The sequence below is a fragment of the Dreissena polymorpha genome, chromosome 3 (genome assembly GCF_020536995.1).
Source record: "Dreissena polymorpha isolate Duluth1 chromosome 3, UMN_Dpol_1.0, whole genome shotgun sequence".
Lineage (NCBI taxonomy): Eukaryota > Metazoa > Mollusca > Bivalvia > Myida > Dreissenidae > Dreissena > Dreissena polymorpha.
In genome coordinates this window covers 104,847,142-104,874,408 of record NC_068357.1, presented here as the reverse complement: position 1 = coordinate 104,874,408, position 27,267 = coordinate 104,847,142, and the positions used below count along the sequence as shown (strand labels likewise).

The 27,267-nt window shown below is 37.2% G+C and overlaps 1 protein-coding gene across 7 annotated transcripts in view; it reads left to right on the top strand.

Annotated features, from left to right (window-relative positions):
- LOC127870819 (extracellular tyrosine-protein kinase PKDCC-like) overlaps positions 1 to 27,267 on the top strand; it is a 30,666-nt gene that overhangs the window by 842 nt on the left and 2,557 nt on the right. For 2 of the 7 annotated variants that reach the window (XM_052413342.1, XM_052413343.1), the window contains exons 2-5: positions 6,824 to 7,996; positions 8,663 to 8,785; positions 23,950 to 24,158; positions 25,086 to 25,342. In XM_052413342.1, the coding sequence (XP_052269302.1) occupies positions 7,376 to 7,996; positions 8,663 to 8,785; positions 23,950 to 24,158; positions 25,086 to 25,342 (1,210 nt within the window). In that variant the 5' untranslated portion in view covers positions 6,824 to 7,375. Of the gene's footprint in view, positions 1 to 5,980; positions 6,225 to 6,415; positions 6,549 to 6,823; positions 7,997 to 8,662; positions 8,786 to 14,583; positions 14,726 to 17,040; positions 17,186 to 23,949; positions 24,159 to 25,085; positions 25,343 to 27,267 lie in introns of those variants that run through there. The other 5 variants (XM_052413344.1, XM_052413345.1, XM_052413348.1 and 2 more) reach the window with 5 other exon arrangements.

Below are 27,267 nucleotides of genomic sequence, written 5' to 3'. Positions count from 1 at the left end.
ACATGTTATATGTAAAAGTATAAAGAGCAGTGGAAGCGATGCCTCACTTTAATGTGTTGCATTTCAACCCGCGAGGTATAAGGGGTCAGTTCGCGGTTAGTGTGTTTGAATGTCAGAGTTTATATACAGGTCAGACCTTATGTGCTGTTCGGAGTTCGCGGTCAGTAACATAATAGTTATATAATAAAGACGCTATAGCGTGAACTAGGTGAACCGGAATTTTCTTTACCACCAGAAAGATGTGAAATGAAGATATCCAGCGATATTATTTTATGGCATGTTAATAATAGATTCTTAATGTGTTTTCAACAAAACCATGATAAATATTATTTTTAATTAATTAACAAGAATTATTCCATCATATTTACTAATGTATTAATGCAGCATATTGACTAATGTATTAAGTATGAGCGCGATGATTCTCGATACTGTTAATAATCAAATAAAATACACGTAGCAATTCCCGATAAACCACTCAAACAGGTTTGTTCGAAGAACGCGCGTATACATATTTAAAATATGTACGGAGACTTCGCGTGTGGCCGGTTGACTTTGGTTTTCTTTTTTGTATCTATAGGTTTATGACCAGCAATATGTAATAATGTAAAATAAGCCGCGAAAACTCCGCGTAACATCCCGTACTGCGTTTGATGCAGCTAAAAACTGCACAGAAAAAGATATTAGCTATCCTTGATCTCATTCATTTAAATCATTACCTTCCATAAACTCCAACCACAATCAACGCCGTATATCTTTTTTAAAGATATTTCTTGTTCTTGGATATTTATTTCCTGTCATTTCTTGTTTAATATTTCCAAATAGTTAGTAATACAGAATGAACATAAAATCGGTACGGAAAAAAACAAAACTGAAATTATATGTAGTTCATTAAAATAAATAATTAGAACATGTTTACATTCGTTATAGCGCTCGATAACACAATATGTAAGTACCATACTGTTGGCGAATTGCTAACGATGTCAGACACATAAATTTGTTATGAAATACTAGTTATCTTTAACAGAAACTACGTCGGTTTTAAATAAATAATGATAAAACTATTTCCTTTAGAAAATAATTGATTTACAATACATGTAAATTCGAAATGAACACATGCAATTAAATTATAAATAGACAAAATAACATGTCTACTGCTATGTAGGACGTCTAGTACAGAACTCTGGCTGACTCGTTATTTATAGATATGATTTCGAGGATTTTATGTTTCCATAGTTTTGTTTGCTTTGTGCATTCATGCCGGTTTACTGCGTCAACTTCTGTTTTGCACAATAAATGTCAGAATCGGTAATAAATTAGCGAACTGGTTGAAGAGAAACTTAGCCTTCCCGCAAACGACTGCTGGTTTGTGTAGAGTACACGCCATCCGATGCTCTATGTAATACATGTACTACTATTGAACACGTACTTCAGGACGACAGCGAAAATATGCGATCATTCAATAAAATACTTGTTTTTACAAACACAACATCTAATTGAATATTGAACTACGTCGATGATAGTAAATATTGGACTATACAATTCTATACTACGAGACGATAAGCTCGGAAACTTCTCAAACCTTGTCTGACGAAAACATACCTGGCTATAGGCTGTATTGCATACCTAGGTAGGTGCTGTATGACTTATATGGGTAGGGACTGTATGACAAATTTGTAGGGGATGTATGAAATACCTGTGTAGGGGCTGTATGACATACCTGGGTATGGGCTGTATGACATACCTGGGTATGGGCTGTATGACATACCTGGTTTTGAGGCTGTATGACATATATGGGTATGGGATGTATGACATACCTGTGTAGGGGCTGTATGACATACCTGGATTGAGGCTGTATGACATACTTGGGTATGGGCTGTATGAAATACCTGGGTATGGGCTGTATGACATACCTGGTTTTGAGGTTGTATGACATATATGGGTATGGGCTGTATGACATACCTGTGTAGGGGCTGTATTACATATCTGTAAAGGGGCTGTATGAAATACCTGTGTAGGAGCTGTATGACATACCTGTGTGGGGGGCTGTATGAAATATCTGTGTAAGGGCTGTATGACATATCTGTGTAGGGGCTGTATGAAATACCTGTGTAGAGGCTGTATGACATACCTGGGTATGGGATGTATGACATATATGGGTATAGACTGTATGACATATGTGGGTATAGGCTGTATGACATACCTGGGTATGGGAAGTATGACATTCCTGGGAAGGGGCTGTTTTGCATTATTAATAGGGGCTGTATGATATACCTGGGTAAGGGCTGTATGACATAACTGTTAAGTGACTGTATGACATACCTGGGTAGGGGCTGTATGACATACCTGGGTAGGGACTGAAATATCTGTAAAGGGGCTGTATGAAATACCTGTGTAGGGGCTGTATAACATACCTGGGTAGAGGCTGTATGACATACCTGTGTAGGGGCTGTATGACAAACCTGGGTATGGGCTGTATGACATACCTGGGTAAGGGCTGTATGACATAACTGTTAAGTAACTGTATGACATACTTGGGTATGGGCTGTATGACATACCTGTGTAGGGGCTGTATGACATACCTGGGTATGGGCTGTGTGACATATCTGGTTTGAGGCTGTATGACATACCTGGGTATGGGCTGTATGACATACCTGGGTAAGGGCTGTATGACATAACTGTTAAGTGACTGTATGACATGCCTGGGTATGGGCTGTATGACATACCTGTGTAGGGGCTGTATTACATATCTGTAAAGGGGCTGTATGAAATACCTGTGTAGGGGCTGTATAACATACATGGGTATAGTCTGTATGACATATATGGGTAGAGGCTGTATGACATACCTGGGTATGGGATGTATGACATTCCTGAGAAGGGGCTGTATGGCATATCTGGGTAGTGGCCGTATGGCATCCCTGGGTAGGGGCTGTTTTGCATTATTGATATGGGCTGTATGACATAACTGTGTTTGGGCTGTATGACATAACTGTGAAGGGGCTGTATGACATAACTGGGTTGGGGCCGTATGACATAACTTGGTATGGGCTGTATGACATAACTGTGTAGGGGCTGTATGACATAACTGGGTAGGGGCTGTATTACATAACTGAATAGGGTATGTATGTCATAACTGTGTAGGGGCTGTATGACATAACTGGGTAGGGGCCGTATGACATAACTGAGTAGGGGCTGTATGCAATAACTGGTAGGGGCCGTATGACATAACTGGATAGGGACTGTATGACATAACTGGGTAGGGGCCGTATGACATAACTGGGTATGGGCTGTATAACATAACTGTGTAGGGGCTGTATGACATACCTTGGTAGGGTCTGTATGCCATAACTTGGTAGGGGCCGTATGACATAACTGTGTAGGGGTTGTATGCCATAACTGGGTAGGGGCTGTATGACATACCTTAGTAGGGTCTGTATGACATACCTTGGTAGGGTCTGTATACCATAACTGGGTAGGGGCCGTATGACATAACTGGGTAGGGTATGTATGACAAAACTGGGTAGGGGCTGTACGATATAACTGGGAAGGGGCTGTATGACATTACTGGGTACGGTCTGTATGCCATAACTGTGTATGGGTTGTATGCCATAACTGTGTAGGGGCTGTATGACATTACTGTGTAGGGGCTGTATGACATTACTGTGTAGGGGCTGTGCGCCATAACTTGGTAGGGGCCGTATGACATAACTGGGTAGGGTCTGTATGCCATAACTGTGTAGGGGCTGTATGACATAACTGGGTAGGGGCTGTATGACATAACTGGGTAGGGGCCGTATGACATAAATGTGTAGGGCTGTATGCCATAACTGTGTAGGGGCCGTATGACATAACTGGGTAGGGTACGTATGACAAAACTGGGTAGGGGCTGTACGACATAACTGGGAAGGGGATGTATGACATTACTGGGTACGGTCTGTATGACATAACTGTATAGGGGCTGTATGTTATTATTGGTAGGGGCTGTATGACCTTCAATGCGTATTCAAGACGAAATTTCGAAGCCAATAGTGTTCTGAAAATATTGTTGGCATTATACATATTTCACACTTAAACATATTTCACACTATACATATTTCAAATCCACTCGTCCAGGCTTTTTTTCCTACTTTTACTGATTTTGTGTGCTTCTTTTTTCCCTACGTTTTTATTTTACTTGTACTTGCCCTTCTTCGATAATTCGCTCCTTGTTTCACTTTCTTTTTTTTAATTTTGCTTCTCCTCCCCCCTTCGTTTTCTTAAAAAGCCGTACAAAACCTTCTTGTTCATTGTTATTTAAAAAAGAATCCAAACAGGGAAATAATATTATAACAGTCAATGCTGTATTTCTATGGGAAGCTTTTTTGGCATTGTTATCTTCAAACCGGAAGACAACATACAATTATTTTAGGGGTGTCAATACACCATTAACTGTTATGATATTATTTTCTGTTTGGATTCTTCTTTGCTTACGCATACTTCCAAAGGGACTGGTTGCCTTTCTGCTAAGGATCCTGTGTAAAGATAGGAATCGGGAGAATAGAATTTCATCAGGAAAGGTGGCATTGGCATTTAATAGCGAGAGGTTACAAATACACAAAACGCTTCATTTTTCTTTGTATTCATCTCTATTTTATCATAACACACAATAAACTATGACAAATTAAACGCGTTAACTTCTTTTTTTCTATGTGCTACGTATGTTTTTATTTTGCTTGAAAATGACGTTCGTTTTGGGGGTATTCCATTGGTATTTTACATTTCAATCCAGGTACTGTTCCTTTTAGGTCACGAAATCGTATCAATTTCACTCGTTCTGTCGGGTAACATTACGAGACATATTCCATTAATTTTGATCAGTCTTCCGGGACGAATAAATGATAGATTTCACATCAAATACGCGCTAAAGTTTCGAAGACGGTATTTGATTAATTGAGATTAATAGCCAGGAGCCAAAATCCACCTGACTGAAACATTGAATAATTTGAATTCACTGTGGATCGGGCCTGTTCATTTGTACCGTATAACATAACGCATACATTTCAATTACTAGTATTATTTGTCGGAGCTTTACTATTCTTACATTGCACATACCGTTTTAATCTTTAATGAATCTTAAAGTCATGGCGTTGACCTCCATACTTAATAACTAGTAATACGTGATGCTATTGATACACGGTCCTGTTACCAAAACATTACGCAGTTTCGCTATCTGTAACCTGCATGTATGCTGTCTGTACACTGCGTGCGTGCTGTCGCGAAGCCTGTCCTATTCACGGCATCGCTGGTCTGTAAACCACGTGGTCGCGTTTTCTTTCAATTAAACGGTGTTGCTGTAATGCAACTTCATGGTCATGTTTTACGTCAATATTGCTGTTTTGCTGTTTATCAACTATATAGACGCGTTTTGTCAATTACGTGGTATGGTTTTAGTCAATTACGTGGTATGGTTTTAGTCAATTACGTGGTATGGTTTTAGTCAATTACGTGGTATGGTTTTAGTCAACTACGTGGTCGCCTGCCTTTCATATACACGATCTTGTTGTGTGTCTTCTACATTATCGGGGCTCCTTTGGAGTATTCGGTATCGCCGCCAGTCAACTATAACGTTGCGTTGCCCGAAAAATATTCTAGCTTATATTTAGCGTCACTTACGCAATCGCGCTTCCTTTCAATTACGGCCGTTTCCTTTCAATTACGGCCTTTAAAATATCTCTGTCGCTTTACCTGTTTACGATAATCGTAATGCTTTAGTATGAATAATAACAATGGAATTATTGGACGACAGAGCATATTCATCTAACCTTGCGCACGTAGTAATTAATTTTAATGACGAGTATGTGTAAAATGTTTCATGTCGCAGTTGTTGGCAGGGCCAGCGTTTTCAAGAGGACAGTGTAGAGGTCTTGCCGGCGGAGTTGTATATCGTCGTACAGTTTCCGTACAGTTCTTCAGGTGCCAGCATATTTAAGACATCGATTTTGTCTGGGAAGCATTGCTGTGCAATCAGTCATTGAGACCGCGATCTCTCTAGTCTGCTTTATTATCGTTCTGTGCGGAAATAAAACAGATGCTTGCGTGACATGAGGATTGCATTAGTTGTTGTTTTTGCGGGCGTTCCGGATTTACCATTTCAAGGATGTGAGAATTTTGAAATGGTTTGTGACGTGTTTGATTTATCGAAGATCTTTTAGCCTGCGAAAATTAGACCCGGATATTGCATGTTAAAGGTACATATCATTACCGTGGCATTGCAATACGTTAAGCATTATTGTGACGACGTGTCATCTGCTATCAGCCATATACTCTTTCGTGTGATATTCTACTACCGTATGCTCTATCATATATTCTAACATGTCAACGTTGACAGATATCAACGAATTATTTGTAAATTTCAACGTAGAATTATGAACTAATCAATTGGGATGGTTCTTCAAAGCTATATATGTTGTATTACATGTGTAAATAGTATGATATACGTATCATCAGCGTTGAGTTAGTCCTGTTAACGCATTCAATTATGTTCCTGTGGAATATTCCAGTACTGGAATGTGGTAGGTGGCACAAATGATGGTTTCCGTCAACAGCCTTCGCATAACTATCGAAGAGATCTTTCACGTGCTATGGAAATCAAGTGCTCTTAAGTAAACGATGTGAACGTGTGTGACGTTTCAATTATTAATTATCGAACTCTTAGATATGGCTATGCTCCCAGATGATTTTAATATAAGTGAACATATAGACCGGATTAATATTGTTTTTCCAATCCGGTGTTCTTCCGTGTTCCTTCCATGTACATTTCAATTTTCATTTCCATTTTGTTTTTCAGATCCACACAACAAACAGTTCTTTTACAAATTGGTACCCTTGACAAGTCCATTAAAGCATACGACAAATAGAGGCTACTGATAAGTTCTGTAGAAACTACTGTCATATGTAGAAAATGCTGTCAATATAGAAACAACCGTAGTGTTTAGAAACTAAATCCGTCTAAAGAAATTACTATCATCTATAGAAACTATTATGGCAACTTAAGAAACTATAAAGACAACTAAAGAAAGTTTCAGATAAATAATACAAGTTGAATATCAGTTGGACATCAACCCAATTTAAAGACGATATAAATAAATGACACCACACTCTATACTAATTAGACAACCGGAAATACATTCGAAATATCCGACACGTGACATCAGCGCACGCGCCACAGGATTCTTTGCACGTTCTATATTCATTGAGTGGATCTGGTTACGAGCCTCTGCGTGTTTAACACAGTTATTTCACTGGACGAGCGAGATTCGCTATACTTACAAAATATGGATAAACGGTGTGGATTAAATTCACTTTTCCCAATGAAAAGCGGGTAATATTTATAGGAAAAATGGTCTGGAAATTTAAACGCAGACTACGGTGTGCTGATTGGAAGCGCCAAGTGCTGTATTATATTGGTGTGGCATTTTCACTTATCCTCGTTTGGAACATCGTGGTTATCAACTTGCATTTCGACAGCGTTGAAAGTGAAATTTACATTGATGCCGGTGGAACGTCACGTAGAAAACATGGAACACAAAGGAGCGAAACCAACGTGTTTCACGTCAGTAAAATCCCATTCGCACGTACAGGATTACGTTACGCATTCGAAAGCAGGCTCAGAAAATTACTAGAAATCATGGAAATTGATCTGGATAATAACGTAGCAAATGTCGTTACAGAAAATGTTTTAACGTACGATACCTATTTTCCTGACAGACAGTTATACTGTGATGACGTCATGAATATTACAAATATGACGTTTATCGCCTCCGGTTGGACAAAGGCGGTTTACAAAGGGGTATTTCGGGACATCCCTGTAGCAATAAAAACCGTTGACGTCAAAGGACAAGACGTCACGACGTGTATGAACGAGGGGAACACAGAGACGACTTGCTTTGTTAAAGCCGCCAAAAAGATCGTAAAAGAAATAGTGGTGCTGCAAGCGCTTACCGGACAAAATGTTCTCAAGGTAACTGAAATAAAATTGCTTTTATTGTTATCTTTATAAATTGACTTTGATAAGTAATAGATGGTACCTCATAGTTAATATCAATTTTGGTCCGTGTTTGGTTTTCTTAATTCAATGAACCATGTTACATGAATACAAAACATTTTACAAATTCGTATCAAGGAAATGTTGGCATTTGGAACGAATCTTAATTGTCAACTTGCCTGCCTTAAATTGAGACATGTCCCTCGTTAACATTATAGATTAACCTCAGTCGACATTATCAGCGTCGAAGATTACAGAGTACATCGCGGTATCGGATGATACGAAACAAAATATGGTTCTATAAAACGTTTCAATTGTTATGAACGGTCTTTCAAGAAAAAAAATTATCCACACCATCGCTATTGTTGGCAGTTGCTGTTATTTTCATCATTGTCATCATCATTGTCTTCATCATCGTCATCATCATCATCATCATCATCATCATCATCATCATCAACATCATCATCATCATCATCATCATCATCATCATCATCATCATCATCATCATCATCATCATCAATATTGTTGCAAACTCGTTAACTGTTACGTTGTGTTTTAAGCCAAATGAAAAATAATACAAAAAATAAATCACATTTGAATATAAGTTGAAAAACAAAATCTGACGAGATTCTTTGTTATCAGGTGCTTGGTTTTTGTCTTCCTCGCGATACAGACGACAATTTGTGGGTTGCCATGGTGACGGAATTAGGAGAAGCAGTCGATTTAATAAAATTGCTGCAAATGTCATGGGAAGATAGATTAAGGGTAAGTACTATGTGTAGACGACAATTTGATCAGTGGGACATTTACATCTCTATGTGCGTTACCAATATAATTAGATTACAATATATACACTAAACGAATGCCAACAATAAATGAACATACTTTGATAGTTTGAAACAAAAATATTCTTTAATATTTTTTTACTGCAAAAATGAAGCATTTGGACTAACAAAAACAATATAATATTTAAGCGAAGACACAAGTTAAACACAAGTAAGCAATAACGAGCGAAATGTTAACTAACAGACGTTTAACGAATCACATTTACACGCAATGAAACACTTTTTATAAAGTTTGAAGATTACTTCTTATTTTGTAAACCGGTACTTTTCAAAATGTATGCGTCTATTTGCAATAAAATGCTATTATTTTACACATTCTGGATATTTTATAAAAATTTCGCTAATATGTATTTTTTCCGTATCACATGTTCGCCGAAAGATATCAACAAGAACAGTAGAGCCAAAGGCCCGTATTCTAAAAAACAGAAACTTTCATTAATTGAGACGCGTTCTGAGAAAACGGGGCTTAATGCATGTGCGTAAAGTGTCATCCCAGATTAGCCTGTGCCGTCCGCACAAGCTAATCAGGGACGACACTTTCCGCTTTTATGACATTTTTCGTTTAAATAAAGTCTCCTCTTAGCAAAAATCCAAATAAGGCGGAAAGTGTCGTACCTGATTAGCCTGTGCGGACTGCACAGACTAATCTGGGACGACACTTTACGCACATGCATTATGCCCAGTTTTGTCAGAACGCGACTCAATTGTATCGGTTTAAGCGGTTAGCGTTCACAAGGTTTCACAATAGAATTTTGAGAAAAAAATGCCATTACAAGTGGCAGTCATACAAAAAGCATTTTTAAAGTCATCATTACATGCCTTTTAGCCTTTAAACACCAGGGTTGATACCATAATAACCCACGTTCACAATCCAACTTTACCGGCTTATAGTGAAATAAAAATCTTGAGTTATTTCTAGTTATCAAAAATAATCAAAATAACGCATAATGAAATAGAATTACGTCAAAAATAGACGTTTTTATTGGGTGGGAAAACTATTGCGAGGCGCCGTTCATAGTTAACTTACTGATTTGGATTTGAGGCTCTCGTGAATAAGTCCAGCTGTCGCGCTGAAACTCTGCTTCTTACCCCTTCTTTCATTGCACCAGATCTCGTGTTGTTGTTTTCTGCCGGAAATCGGGTATAGACAGATAAGCCCCCAACAATCGCAGTCTTAGCTATAAATCACTGATAAACGAAGTCTCGCGCTCTAATAGGCTGAGAAATGTCTTCGCATTCTTGTTGTTTTAGTAAGCTCTATATTTATTGTAACAATAAACAAGCCAAATTACCGACGTTTGGTTCCCAGACATCGCCTACAATATTTTTTCTAGATATTTTTAGTGGTTTTGTTAGAGTTTTTTTATTAAAGTTATTCACAAAAAGAAAACTTAATAATCAACTTTTGCATTTATTTGTGTATACGTTTGATACAATATCTTAATATTGTATTTAGATATTAATTTAAAGGGACTTGTTAATGGATTTTTGAAAATACAAAATGTCATCAAAAAATGTGTATTTATCAATAAATATTGTGTTTGAATAGTCTTAACTAACATTAAAATATATAATTGATGTTGAATAACGTCCCAGGGGGTTCGAACCAAAGATCTTTTGAAGCAAAAGCTAGTGGGCGAACACTGTGCCACGCACCGTGTATTATAAACGCTACGTTAGAACTTTACGTTTTTTCTCTCTCCAAATTTATCGAGGTAACACATATTTTAGCGATTTCGAATGATGCGTATCCATTTATTCGCCAAAACTTTGTTAAATGTTCTTATTCAGTTTCAGTAGTGTTATTTCGCTTGTTTAATCCTTATATATAAATTCTTTCTTCAAACAAAGTATTTTTGAATCCATAACAACTATTTAAAAAAAATGCCACTTTACCAAACTGTGAGCATGTCCCATTTATGTCTAAAAATATTTAATAAAATATTTAATTAAAAAACATAATGCACATTCGATATATTTTACTTTACTTGCACGACCGTCGCATGCCAGAACATTTTTATGTGAGTACAATCAATGTTTCAAGGAAATGTCTCCAGACTTTCCTATTAAACGTAAATTTAATAACTAACAAAACTGTAATATGTCAGGTATTCTAAATTAATTTTAATTATAAGAACATTTAGTTGAATAAATATGTTTGCCTTGGCCTGGTTTCGAGCCCGGATTCTTTGGTAGCAATATGTAATGCGTAACAACTGCCAGACAGACTTTTCAAGACGATTCAGTGATGTACATTCTTAGTATGCTGTGAAATACAACTGCCTTATGATAACCAAATAACTTTCGTTCAAGATGTTTCTCCAAATACTTTGCGTTCACAAAAATATTCATAATAAATCATGTATTTGCATAGTGCGATATTTATCCGAACAGTAAACTTAAAAAAAGTTTTATAATAAAATATTATACTAAAAGGCCCTTCAACTGAGTATAAGGCCAAACAAAAATTAGGTCCGTCTCCGGTCGCCCGACCGTGTCTCCCGAATCGGCGCCGACCCTCAACTTTTTATTGGGGTCACCAAAAAAAACCCATTTTTTTTTCATTTTCGTTCATATAAGATGTTATATCAAGCAAACAAAGCATATATACACATGTATTTCTTATTGAAAGCTTTAGTAGCCTTCCTTTCTAGTACCCGAAAAAAAAAGAAATCCCTACCTACCGACCCTGTTTTTTTCCAAGGAGACCAGAAACGGACCTTTTTTTGGCCTAAGTAAAATAAAGTAACACACTAGTGCCACTTGTATATTTAAAGTTATCTTCTTTTAATAGAATGCTATGGAATCACTCTTGAATGTCGAAATTAAACTGTTTGGATTGCAACATAATTATGCATCGCGTACGCATATTTAAGAAAAATGATACTATTAAGAAATACAACAATTAAAACGTCCCAATAAATTCTGTCTCGAGCAAATGTTATTTTTGGAATCCTACCATAATATAGTCCGTCGCTATGTATATCGGTCAAATTACGTTAATCGCTACCGCCACCACGGCCGCCACCGCCGCCGCCCCCACCATCACCGCCGCCGCCGCAACCACCATTGCCAACATCATCATCATCACCACCACCACCACCTCACCACCACCACCACCTCACCACCAACGCCACCATCACCACCACAACCATAACGACCATCATCCCGCCAACCCGCCACCACCGCCACCGCCGATGCCGCAACCACAACCACCTCACTACCACCGCCACCACCGCCAATGCCGCCGCCATCACCACTACCACCTCCTTTACCATCACCACCACCAACTCAATCACCATCACCTACACTACTTCTACCACCACTACTACCACTACTTCTACCACCACTACCAATACTTCTACCTCCACCACCACAACTACTACCACTGCACTTACCACAAAACAACTACTACTACAACTTTCAGGACGACCACCACAACTATAACCACTACTTGTTCCACCACCACAACTACTACCACTGCTACCTCCACCACAAGCACTACTTCTACCACCACCACTACTACCACCACCACCACTACTACCACTAATATTACAACAACCAGCTTTATTACGATCACTACTTCCACTTCTTCCACCACCACTACTACCACCACAACCACTACCACATCCATTACCAATACTGTTACCACCTACACCACCACAACAATCACTACTAATACCACAACCACCACTTATGCTGCCAATATTACCACTACCACAAATAGTGCCATTAAAGGCGTACCTTGCATCACCAGCATCGCCAGCACCACTATTACTTCTAACCATAACCACCAACAACACAACCACCCACTGCAACCAACACCGCTTCTACCATCACTACCACTGACCCTAAAGCTGGACGTCACGTGACATTCACCACAAATAGCGTGTTTTAGCTTATGTATAAAATTGTATTTGATATTGTATTTAATTATCATTGATAAAAATATAGCTCAGAGAGTCGACCAGAAAGGTGATTGAGGAGTAAACAGTATCGTGATGCGGCAGAGCCGCGTACATGCTCGGTACTTGGCAGCGACCATCGAGGCGAGCTATTTCGAGTTGCTGTATATACGGTAGAATGTTCTCCGATGACATAAGCCATTAGTTTCAAAATCGCGGCGCCTAATTGGTAATGACACGCAATGCTGCGCTGTGTGTTTTATATCCTGCACGAATATCCCGTACATTATCGCATGATTGGAAACAGACACTGCGATATACTGCCCTATATTTCTATAACTCCGATTTGAAGAAAACATTTTAAAGGCTGTACTTGTTTTTTCGATAGGTTGTTCTTGGCATTTTTCTGTTTAGTCTGTTTTTGTTTTTGTTCATCAAACATTTTACTCGTTATTTGTCCTCCATGAAGTTAACGTTTCCAAGCAGGTTTTATTCCATTCGAAAATTGTGTTCAAAATGTTAATGCCAACCGAATTATAAGACTTGTTAAACAATAACGGACAATATTTTATCTTAAAATAATATAATAATAATATTCAAATAATTATTTGGACGTTTATTTATATCCTAAACGTTTTTTATTCGTATGACTAGTTTTAAGATCATCGTAAATTTTAATCATACAATTTCAAACATTGAATGATTTAAATTCGAATGCACAAACGGTATCGAGCGCTTTAGTGTTACCGCCGTTCGTCCGCTTTATACATTATCAGAATAAGTTGCTGAAAACCATTAAACGCGATTTCAATCTATTAGTGTCAACGGTGAATTGTCAACAATTACTTGTGTTTGTCAACTTCGTGGGAGACGGGACACCAAGCGACATGCCACAATTCGGTCTTTATTGTGTCAACTCTGCACGCATGAATTTAACAAAACGACACATTTGTTCAACATTAAGTGCATGGTGATATTCAGTATTCGGATCAATATGCACTTTAATTATGTTTATTGTGTTATTTGTTCGGGAGGAAACACTTGCACAAATTATCATAGCACGTGTTAATGAGGATTATATAGCATACTCAGGCCCAACCGTTATTTGTGTACTGAATGATGGTTCCCCGAATGACTGTTAACCGATTTCTTAACAAAAAGATAGAGGCGGATAAACATTTCACATTGTTACATTAAAATATAATATTTTGTATGTAATGTACATTCACACGTACCGGTTGATATAAAGTTAACGATGCCTCGAATAAATTTGAAAACTCTGTGTTGTTCGTTCACTTGAGTAAAATAACTTATGGTGAGTTTTTTCGATCACTTTCTGTTCGTTTTTCGATGCCCGTCGTCCGTCGTTTGAATGCAGTGCAGTTTAGTTGATATAGTGCTGTAATTAATTAGCGCCATAACAAATGAGGCAATAAGACCTACTCAGTTACATATATACTATCGCTTAAGTTATTAATATAAGAATGCCTATATTTAATAAAACATGTATGCATAGATACAATAAAACGTATTATTCCTATGTATAATCATTAACTGTTTATACATGTATTGTAAACACTGTATGTTAAATTGTTCACTTGGGCTTTTGACCTTCTGGGTGTTGTTTAATAAAACCTGAAAATACCGATATATATCATATTAAAAATACTGTAACGCTTATCAAAATTTATCAAACGCGTATCAGGACATGAATACTGATAAAGATTTGTAGCATTTCGAAAACAACTTGTTAGTTTTCGTAGAAGTATGGAAGCTTCTGTTATTGACTTTTCACCCACTCCGGCGGTCACAATTTAACACTTGCGTTTTAAAAGACGGATTGCGTTACCAATCTAACGGTTCTGAGAAAGTTGTTAAAACGTTCAATGTTCACCGGTAGAGATGAACATTAAGCTGGAACTCGAAAGTGATTGGTAATTGAGTGCCATTGAAGGGTAAGTGTGATTGTTATTGTGTGCAATTGAAGGGTATTTGTGATTGTTATTGTATGCAATTGAAGAGTACGTGTGATTGTTATATTGTCTAATTTTAAATAAGAACTGGGGTATGGGGAACCAGACGATTGAACATTACTGCTAAGAATATTTACATGGTATGACAATTAAATGGATATGAAGCAGGCAAATACACGTTTAATTTGTACATGTAATAGTCGTTAGTTTAAAAAAATGATCCAGCTGTGACATAACAAATCTGCACCGGCGGAATGCGGGTTAATTGTTTTATTATGTTAACAACAATTTTCTCTCCACTAACAATAATACTCTTAAATTAAAATTAACATAAGATAACTTGAAGATCTATAACCTATAGGAAGACGAGGCATCAGAGGCGTGTCGCTGCGTGGCAGTCAGTCAATCCCTGCCTATACACCTGAGTTTACACAGCGCGGCAAGGCGGCGCTCGCCGCGGGGGCATGCTTGCCGTGCCTATTATTGCAGTCCGCAGAGATCCGCGCTGTGCTCTAAACAGAAGCAGCCCGCGCGCCATGCTCGATTACTTTAATCAGTGACATCTGAGTGTTGGTTTAAGCTTTTGTTTACACCAATAAGTAAAATTAGCTCGATGGTCATGTCAGTGCAACAAAAGTTGAGTAAATACAACAGGTTCATGAGTGATTCAGAAATTTTGGTCTGACACCGTATAACCTTAAATTCGAATCGTTATTTCTTTCAGTAAATTGCACAAAACTCTTTCTTATGATTATGTCACTTCAGTGGCTTTCACGTCGTTTATTAACCATAATCGTATTTTGAAAATCAGAAGGCGTTCTTTGCACATAAGTAAATCGTTACGCTTTGTGACTTCCAACTTCCAAAGCTTGAATAACGGGCCTACATAATATAGTATCAGTTTATCTGTAAGCGGTAGCATTATAGGTGAACTATCCACTGTTGACTTAGCTGAAGCGTTATATATGTGCTACCCACTGTTGACTAAGCGATAGCATTATGGATATGTTATCCACTGTTGACTAAGCTGTAGCGTTATTGATGTACTATCCACTTTAAACTAAGCTGTAACATTATAGATGTGGTATCTACTGTTAACTAAGCTCTAGTGTTGTCGATATGCTATCCACTGTAAAATAAGCTGTAACATTATAGATGTGCTACCCACTGTTAACTAAGCGTTAGCATTATTGATATGCTATCCAATGTGGACTAAGCGTTAGCATTATGGATATGCTATCCAATGTGGAATAAGCGTTAGCATTATGGATATGCTATCCACTGTTAACTAAGCTGAAGCTTTGAGGTTGACGGTCCCTTTAAACGCGATTTCAATCTATAAGTGTCAACGGTGAATTGTCAGCAATTACTTGTGTTTGTCAACTTCGTGGGAGACGGGACACCAAGCGACATGCCACAATTCGGTCTTTATTGTATCAACTCTGCACGCATCAATTTAACAAAACGGCACATTTGTTTAACACTAATTGCATGGTGATTTTCAGTATTCGGACCAATATGCACTTGAATTATGTTTATTTTGTTATTTTCGGGAGGAAACACGTCCACAAATTATCCTAGCACGTTTTAATCAGGATTATAGACTCACGTCAGACTCTCTGTAAAAATCATTGATTTGGTCCAACCGTTATTTGTGAATGATGGTGCCCCGAATGACTATAAACATTTCACATTGTGAAATATATTGTAAAATATAATATTTTGTATGTAACGTACATTCACACGTACCGGTAGATACAAAGTTAACATGCCATGAATTTATCTGACCACTCTGTGTTGTTCGCTGTAAAATAATTTATGGTGAGTTTTTGCGATCACCTTCTGTTAGTTTTCGTCGCCCGTCTTCCGTCGTATGAATGCATTGCAGTTTAGTTGATATTGTGCTGTAATTAATTAGTGCCGTTACAAATGAGGCAATTAAACCTTCTCAGTTACATATATACTATCGCTAGTTATTAATATAAGAATGCCTATATTTAATAATACATGATTGCATAGATACAATAAACCGTATTATTCCTTTGTATAATCATAAACTGTTTATATTGTAAACACTGTATGGTTACTTTGTTCATTTGGGCTTTTGACCTTCTGGGTGTGTTGTTTAATAAAACATTAAAATACCGATATATATCATATTAAAATACTGTAACGCTTATCAGAATTTATCAAACGCGTGAATACTATAAAGATTTGTATCATTTCGAAAACAACTTGTTAGTTTTCGAAAAGTATGGAAGCTTCTGTTATTGACTGTTCACCCACTCCGGCGGTCACAATTTAACACTTGCGCTTTAAAAGACGGATTGCGTTACCAATCTAACGGTTCTGAGAAAGTTGTTAAAACGTTCAATGTTCACCGGTAGAGATGAACATTAAGCTGGAACTCGAAAGTGATTGGTAATTGAGTGCCATTGAAGGGTAAGTGTGATTGTTATTGTGTGCAATTGAAGGGTATTTGTGATTGTTATTGTATGCAATTGAAGGGTATTTGTGATTGTTATTGTATGCAATTGAAGGGTATTTGTGATTGTTATTGTGTGGAATTGAAAGGTACGTGTGATTGTTATTGTGTGCAATGGAATGTTATGTGTGATTGCTATTGTGTGCATTTGTAGGGTAAGTGTGATTGTTATTGTGTGCAATTGAAGGGTACGTGTGATTGTTATTGTGTGCAATTGAAGGGTACGTGTGATTGTTATTGTATGCAATTGAAGGGTATGTGTGATTGTTATTGTATGCAATTGAAGGGTATTTGTGATCGTAATTGTGTGCACTTGAAGGGTATTTGTGATTGGTATTGTGTGCAATTGAAGGGTACGTTTGATTGTCATTGTGTGTAATTGAATGGTATGTGTGATTGTTATTTACGCAATTGAAGGGTATTTGTGATTGTTATTGTGTGCAATTGAAGGGTACGTGTGATTGTTATTGTGTGCAATTAAAGGGTATGCGTGATTGTTATTGTGTGCAATTGAAGGGTACGTGTGATTGTTTTTGTGTGCAATTAAAGGGTATTTGTGATTGTTATTGTGTGCAATTGAAGGGTACGTGTGATTTTTATTGTGTGCAATAAAAGGGTATGCGTGATTGTTATTGTGTGCAATTGAAGGGTGTGCGTGATTGTTTTTGTGTGCAATGGAAGGGTATGCGTGATTGTTATTGTCTAATTTTGAATAGGAGCTGTGGTATGGGAAACCAGACGATTGAATGTTGCTGCTAAGAATATTAACATGGTATGACAATGAAATTGATATGAAGCAGGCAAATACATGTAATAGTCATGTATTAAAAAAATGATCCAGCTGTTGACAAATCTGCACCGGCGGAATGCGGGTTTATTGTTTAATTCTGTTAACAACAATTTTCTCTACACTAACAATAATACTCTAAAATTAAAATTAGCATAAGATAACTTGAAGATCTATAGCCTCTAGGAAGACAAAGGCTTGAGAGGCGTGTCGCTACGTGGAAGTCAGTAAATCCCTGCCTATACACCTGAGTTTACACAGCCCGGCACGGGGGCATGCTTTCCGTGCCTGGTAGTGCAGTCCGCGGAGATCCGCCGCTGTGCTCTAAACAGAAGCAGCCCGCGCGCCATGCTCGATTACTTTAATCAGTGACATCTGAGTGTTGGTTAAAGCCTTTCTTTACATCAGTTAGTAAAATTTGCTGGATGATCATGTCTGTGCAACAAAAGTTGAGTAAATACAACAGGTCATGAGTGATTCAGAAATCTGACACCGTATAACCTAAAGTCCTAAAGTTCGAATCTTTATTTCTTTCAATAAATTGCACCAAACTCTAACTTATGATATGTCATTACAGTGGCTTTCACGTCGTTTATGTACCATAATCGTACCTTGATGGCTTGAAAATCAGATGGCGAATCAGCGTTCTTTGAACATAAGTAAATCGTTACGCTTTGTGACTTCCAACTTCCAAAGCTTTCATAACGGGCTTACATATAAAAGTTTATCTGTAAGCGGAAGCATTATAGCTGAACTATCCACTGTTAAATAAGCTATTGCATATTATGCTATCCACTGTTAACTAATCTTTAGCGTTATAGATGTGCTACCCACGGTTAACTAAGCGATAGCATTATTGATGTGCTACCCACGGTTAACTAAGCGATAGCATTATTGATGTGCTACCTACTGTTAACAAAGCGGTCGCATTATATATGCGCTATCATCTGTTAACTAAGCTGCAGCGTTATAGATATGCCTTTCACTGTTAACTAAGCTGAAGCGTTATTGATGTGCTAACCACTGTTAACTAAGCGGTAGCATTATGGATATGTTATCCACTGTAAACTAAGCTGTAGCGTTATTGATGTGCTATCCACTGTTAACTAAGCTGTAGCATTATTAATGTGCTCCCCACTGTTAACTAAGAGGTGGCATTATTGATGTGCTATCCACTGTTAACTAAGCTGTAGCATTATTGATGTGCTACCCACTGTTAACTAAGCGGTAGCATGATTGATGTGCTATCCACTGTTAACAAACCGGTCGCATTATTGATGTGCTAACCACTATTAACTAAGCTGTAGCTTTATTGATGTGCTACCCACTGTTGACTTATTGGAAGCATTATAGATGCGCTATCTAATGTTGAATAACATGCAGCGTTATAGATATGCCTCAAACTGTGAACTAAGCGGAAGCATGATAGATATACTACCCACTTTTAACTAAGCTGTAGCATGATAGACTGTTAACTAAGCGGAAGTATCATATATGTGCTATCCACTGTTAACTTATCGGTAGCATTAAAGATGTGCTACCCAATGTTAATTAAGCTGTAGCGTAATATATATGCTATCCACTGTTAACTAAGCTGTAGCATTATATATGTGCTATCCACTGTTAACTAAGCTGTAGCATTATATATGTGCTATCCACTGTTAACTAAGCTGTAGCATTATTGATATGCTACCCACTTTTAACTTAGCTGTAGCATGATAGATATGCTACCCACTTACAACTAAGCTGTAGCATGATAGATGTGCTACCAACTTTTAACTAAGCTGTAGCATGATAAATATGCTTCCCACTTTTAACTAAGCTGTAGCATGATAGATGTGCTACCAACTTTTAACTAAGCTGTAGCATGATAGATATGCTTCCCACTTTTAACTAAGCTGTAGCATGATAGATGTGCTACCCACTTTTAACTAAGCTGTAGCATGATAGATATGCTATACACTGTTAACTAAGCTGTAGCATTATAGATGTGCTACCCACTGTTAACTAAGCTGTAGCATGATAGATATGCTACCCACTTTTAACTAAGCTGTAGCATGATAGATATGCTACCCACTGTTGATTAAGCTGTAGCATTATAAATGTGCTACCCACTTTTAACTAAGCGGTAGCATGATAGATATGCTACCCACTGTTAACTAAGCGGAAGTATCATATATGTGCTAATCACTGTTAACTTATCGGTAGCATTATTGATGTGCTACCCAATGTTAATTAAGCTGTAGCATAATATATATGCTATCCACTGTTAACTAAGCTGTAGCATTATATATGTGCTATCCACTGTTAACTAAGCTGTAGCATTATATATGTGCTATCCACTGTTAACTAAGCTGTAGAATTATTGATGTGCTACCCACTGTTAACTAAGCTGTAGTGTTATATATGTGCTATCCACTGTTAACTAAGCTGTAGCATTATTGATATGCTATCCACTGTTAACTAAGCTGTAGTATTATAGATATGCTGTCCACTATTAACTAAGCGGTAGCATTATTGATGTGCTAGCTATTGTTAACTAAACTGAAGCGTTATTGATGTTGTACCCACTGTGAACTATGTGGTAGCGTTATAGATTTACTATCTACTGTTACCTAAGCTGTAGCATTATAGATATGCTAGCTACTGTTAACCATGCTGTAGCATTATATATGTTCTATCCATGGTGAAATAAGAAGTTGCATAATGGATGAGCTATACATTGTGAATGAAGCAGTGGAATTATAGCTGTTCTATCAAACGTAAGCTAAGCGGTGGCATCATAGATTTTCTATCAATTATAAGCTAAAGGGTAGTATTATTGGTGATCTATCCAATGTGAGCTAAGCAGTTGCATTATAGTTGTGCTATCCAATATGAATTAAGCGAAAGCATTATTGATTTGCTATCAAATATGAGCTAAACGGGTAGTATTATGGATGTTCTATCCAATGTGAGTTAAGCAATGATAGATTTGCTATCCCATTTTAGCTTATCGGTAGCATAATATATGTACGTTGTAATGTGAGCTAAGCGGTAGAATGATAAATATGCTATCATATGTGAGCTTAGCTTTGGCATTATAGATGTGCTATCTAATGTGAGCTAAGCGGTGGCATTATAATTTGCTCTATAATGTGCGCTAAGTGGTGGCATTCAAGACTTTCTGATTAATGTGAGTTAAGCGGTGGCATTATATATATAATGTGAGATAAAGCGGTGAGATTATCGATTCGTTATCTAATGTGTGCTAAGCAATGGCATTGTTTATTTGCTTATTAATGTGGGCTTAGGGATGGAATGATAGATTTGCTATCAATTGTGAGATAAGCAGTGGCATTATAAATAGATTTGCTATCTAATGTGAGCTTAGCGGTGGAATTATAGATTTGCTATCCATTGTGAGATAAGCAGTGGCTTTATAGATTTGCTATCTCATGTGGGCTTAGGGATGGAATTATAGATTTGCTATCCATTGTGAGATAAGCAGTGACAGTATAGATTGGCTATCTAAAGTGAGCTAAGCGTTGTAATTATAGATTTGCTATCCATTGTGAGATAAGCTGTAGAATTATTGATGTGCTACCCACTGTTAACTAAGCTGTAGTGTTATATATGTGCTATCCACTGTTAACTAAGCTGTAGCATTATTGATATGCTATCCACTGTTAACTAAGCTGTAGTATTATAGATATGCTGTCCACTATTAACTAAGCGGTAGCATTATTGATGTGCTAGCTATTGTTAACTAAACTGAAGCGTTATTGATGTTGTACCCACTGTGAACTATGTGGTAGCGTTATAGATTTACTATCTACTGTTACCTAAGCTGTAGCATTATAGATATGCTAGCTACTGTTAACCATGCTGTAGCATTATATATGTTCTATCCATGGTGAAATAAGAAGTTGCATAATGGATGAGCTATACATTGTGAATGAAGCAGTGGAATTATAGCTGTTCTATCAAACGTAAGCTAAGCGGTGGCATCATAGATTTTCTATCAATTATAAGCTAAAGGGTAGTATTATTGGTGATCTATCCAATGTGAGCTAAGCAGTTGCATTATAGTTGTGCTATCCAATATGAATTAAGCGAAAGCATTATTGATTTGCTATCAAATATGAGCTAAACGGGTAGTATTATGGATGTTCTATCCAATGTGAGTTAAGCAATGATAGATTTGCTATCCCATTTTAGCTTATCGGTAGCATAATATATGTACGTTGTAATGTGAGCTAAGCGGTAGAATGATAAATATGCTATCATATGTGAGCTTAGCTTTGGCATTATAGATGTGCTATCTAATGTGAGCTAAGCGGTGGCATTATAATTTGCTCTATAATGTGCGCTAAGTGGTGGCATTCAAGACTTTCTGATTAATGTGAGTTAAGCGGTGGCATTATATATATAATGTGAGATAAAGCGGTGAGATTATCGATTCGTTATCTAATGTGTGCTAAGCAATGGCATTGTTTATTTGCTTATTAATGTGGGCTTAGGGATGGAATGATAGATTTGCTATCAATTGTGAGATAAGCAGTGGCATTATAAATAGATTTGCTATCTAATGTGAGCTTAGCGGTGGAATTATAGATTTGCTATCCATTGTGAGATAAGCAGTGGCTTTATAGATTTGCTATCTCATGTGGGCTTAGGGATGGAATTATAGATTTGCTATCCATTGTGAGATAAGCAGTGACAGTATAGATTGGCTATCTAAAGTGAGCTAAGCGTTGTAATTATAGATTTGCTATCCATTGTGAGATAAGCAGTGGAATTATAGATTTGCTATCTAATGTGAGCTTCGCGGTCGCATAATAGATTTGCTATTTAAAGGGGCCTTTTCACAGATGTTGGCATGTATTAAAGTTTGTCATACAAGTGCTTCATATTGATAAATGAAATAATTGGATCTAAAAAGCTCCAGTAAAAAAACAACAACAAAAATACAATTAAAGAAAGATAAAAAAGTAACCCTCAACTGGGCTCGAACCACTGATCCCTGGAGTAAAAGTCAGACCACTCGACCATCCGTACTCATACAATAAGTGATGTATTTCATACTTTGTATAAGCAATCCTCGTAGTATGCCCAAATATAACGACAAAAAACAGAACTCTCCAAATTATTCAATCGTTTCGCGTTGCAATGCTTTATAATTTGTAGGTTTTTAAATCGCCAAAAGATGCATATAATGGATATTTTAGAGCATGGTTAATGTTCAGTATTACTGTTTCCTCACAAATATCATTAATGCAACGAAAATTTGCGAATCTGAAGTTATTTTTTTAAAACTTAGTCAATTTACCAAAACGTAAAAAGGCCCCTTTAATGTGAGCTAAGCGGTGGCATAGATTGCTAATTTATGTGAGCTCAGCGGGGCCATTATAGATTTGATATCCAAAGTGAACTGAGCGGTGGCATTATAGATATACTGTCTAATTGGAGCTAAGCGGTACCATCATAGATTTGCTATATTATTTGACATAAGAGGTAGCATTATTAACATGTATGTGCTATGCAGTGCGAACGTAATTGGATGTTGAAAGTTCGATCCGCAGACAGAGAGTTTTTATGTGATCTTGCTTTAAAGATCACGGACTCGAAAGTAACATATTCGTTGACTACATCAAAATTGTTAGCGTTTTAACTCATATACTAATTTTAGTCCTTGAAAATAAACTGCTAAATATGTGCGTGCAGTATTCACGTCCAGATATCCCCTTGCTTTGTTTATCGTATGTTAAATGGTTTTTTTTAAACTGTCGGAAACAAGATCAAAATGGCTATCACGTTCATAAGGAACTCAACTAGAAGCTGAAAGTTTTGACAAAGGATCATCCCATATTCAACAACAAAATAGTTCAATGCCCTAATGCATTTAATCCCTATTCGGATTCGAACTCTAAACGTGTATGTCCGCTTATACAGATTAGCATGGACGTGACCGCCATCGTGAACATGATGAGCGAGACCCCGTACGGCTCGCTGGCCATGAACGACTTCCGGCGGCAGCAGTTCGTTCTCGTTAACGGCGTACTGAAGCTCTCTGATGTCGATGACATCGGCTTCCGGGACCTGCCATGCACGCGCAACTCGGACTGCCACGTGGACTTCGCTAGTATGAATTTCACTCAAATGTAAGTATAAAGAAGCATCTGTTCCTAAAACAAAATTGCTCGACAAATCTGTTGTTAAATTTACAATTAAGTCGGACAGTTTTTAGTGCATGCATTAAGCAATAGAAAACTGCAAAGTATGGGGAAATAAGTAGCAAATTAACACATTTAAGAGTGTGTGGAATGGATATTTGACAAGAATGACTTTAGACGTGTTAGTAAGGTAATTGTTGTCAAGACGGAAAGTTGCGACGACCGGCTACCATTTATGCAGACTCGGACAAGTAATTCATATTTATATATGCAATAAAAAAATCTTTTTATCTATAATTGATAATTACAAATATGCGCTTATTGTTGTCATAGCGTATTTTGTCAGTTTCGGCCCCCGTTTGATCTTCACTGACACGAGCTAGTAATAATGTGTGAATAACCCGCTGAAAGAAGTTTAAATTTCTTTATGTTGAATATTTGAAAGTGTATTGCTATCAGTTTGGTGAATGAAATATGATTTAATTTACATAAATATTTATGTACAAAACAGTGACATGATAAAATACAACTTTAAATTTGATCCTTTATTCTTAATTTATATATACATGTCGTCCTTAAGCTATTTTTATCCTTATGCGCGGTCTTAAAGAGTATGATCAGCTCGTGTAGGTGATAAGACATGTCTATCTCTGTGGTTCCTTCAGTGGCCGGAAACGTGCATACTCTAGATCAAGCTTTGATAGAACTCCTAAAAAGGCGATTCTCGCTATACTATTCATTATACATGTGTATCACAAATGTTACTTTGTAACTGTTCATCTACGTTTTGAAATTCAGACACTATTAAGGTCATGCTACCGTTCTAAGTTTGTTCAAATAGGCGTAAATGAAGATCTTGCAGTCCCTTTTATTGTTTTTTTATTGACAAAAAAAGTCAAACTAATGTATTTTAAGTTCCGAATGCGTTCACGGGCGATGCGTTGAACTAAACGAGAAGCGCAACATTTTCAACGCCGGCCGCCATTTTGTGATATACCTGCTCCCCCACGGAGCTCCACCTAGACTCCAGCCGATTGTGGAAGAGATTGTGGCCGGGTATACATACATATCAATGACGTCAGAACAGCTTCTCGCAAAAATTACGTCACTCAAGCAGCTTTATCAGTCAGGATGGTACCTGAACAGAACCGAATACGCTACTAGGAATGCATGTAAGAATAACATTACCCGATAGACTATGAATAGCACTCGATTCAGTTGTGTCTTCTGTGTTCATAAATTTCCGTGAAAGAAACGCTACTATATAGTGAATATGTTCGTAAAAACACCTGCAGTTTCATTTTGAAATACGGAACACTGTAACATTACATTCCAAGTTTTATTGTATGTTTATTCATTTTCTATATAGATCGGGCTTGTCTACAAATTGCAGGAACGTCGAGTTATTGTTTCATGTCACAGGCTGTGAATACTGTAATTGAAACGTACCAATGTTGTAAATATTATATAAACTATGCAACGTTTATAAGGATATAAATGTCTTAGATGTGTAATAAATATTGCGTAACCTGCAGTTTTTGGATCTTTGCCAAGAATTGCCCATTAAACATCCATGCAATATTTAATTTGCTAATGGGCGACATATGACGTGACAAGTTAGCGAAAATAATGTGCGTTAAGTTTCTCACACAGATAAATGCTATTGTTGTATTATGTTTGATTTTTTTCCGTTTCGCATTAAACAATAGCTTGTCGCAACAGTGACGAATACAGCCCCATCAGGCCCGTACGCAGGGGGATGGGCCCCCCCAGCTGGCTGTCAAGTTAGGATTTTTTAATAATGGACCTACTGCAATCTTTCTCTGATGAAAGGGCCCACAGTACACTTCCCGTCAATACAAAAGAGATGTGTTTTATTGTCCCTGCTAAACAAGGGAATAAGCGCTATTTTACTCACCAGTGGAGATAAGCCCATAGGCAATGTTTTCTTAAGGCCTTGTACACAAATCCCCTATCAGTCAATTTCCTCTTGTGATCCTGAATGATTCATCTATCGATGGTTGATGTAACACTCTTTTTTATTACGATACAGGAGGTCGTAGGCCTGAATATTGCTGACGTTAATAATTTGTGAAAAACAAACAATGCTGGAAGCAATTAGAGAGGTTATATGGAAAATTATTCATTTCTTTGATCCGGCAAGTTTCTTGGTCAAAGTCCAAGGCTCATAACTTCGCAAAGAATCAATGTGTAGTAGATGATACACATTTTATTAGGAATTTACTTTGAAACTTAAGAGTAGGCTTGAATTCAACGAGAAAATAGTATTGTGGTTATATGTCAGTCATACTTTATGATACGTTAATTTATAAAGGTTTTTGATCTTCAAAGTTTGCTTTCCTTCTTCATCAAAAATCATACATTTCTGAAAATGCTGTTCACACTAATATTTAAAGCTTTAGACTTCAGACAGTGCTGATTTACTTGTTACATTCTATAAATTTATATTACAAAATAAGTTTTGTTAAGCATTAAAATTAACCTTGAAAAGTGCAAAAATTAAAAAAAAGGGAGGGAAAACCTCTCCCGCACGGAAAGACCCCTCCCGCACCCTCTCTGGTTGGGCCCCATCCCCCAGTCAAAAATTCCTGCGTACGGCCCTGGGCCCGTCCGGGTTAAGAAGCAATAATCATGTTTTAGAAATTGAAAAAAGTGCCATAAACTTAGCATTTTTAATTTGGATACTTACAAATGTACGCGCACAGTTTTATATCATAAGGAGCTATCAATGCAAGTTTTATTATTGTATGACAATCCCAGGGGTGGTATTCCAGAAGCATCTTAAGTTAAATTATATTCTTATCCTTAAATCGGGAAATTTGCTCAAGTGTTTCAGTTGATACTGCAATAGTTTGGCATCAGGATTTATATTAAAATAACATCATTATGACAAAGTTATTTGAGCAAAATCAACAACACATGTGTTTGCTTATGTGACAAAGAAATATAAAACATTGTAATTTTGAACTTAAGTGAAAATATTTCAGAAATGACTTAAGATGTTTCTTGAATACCACCCCTGGAGTCCTTCCTCGGACAAGTTTTTGTCGACGGACAGATAGACAGACTAGACTCC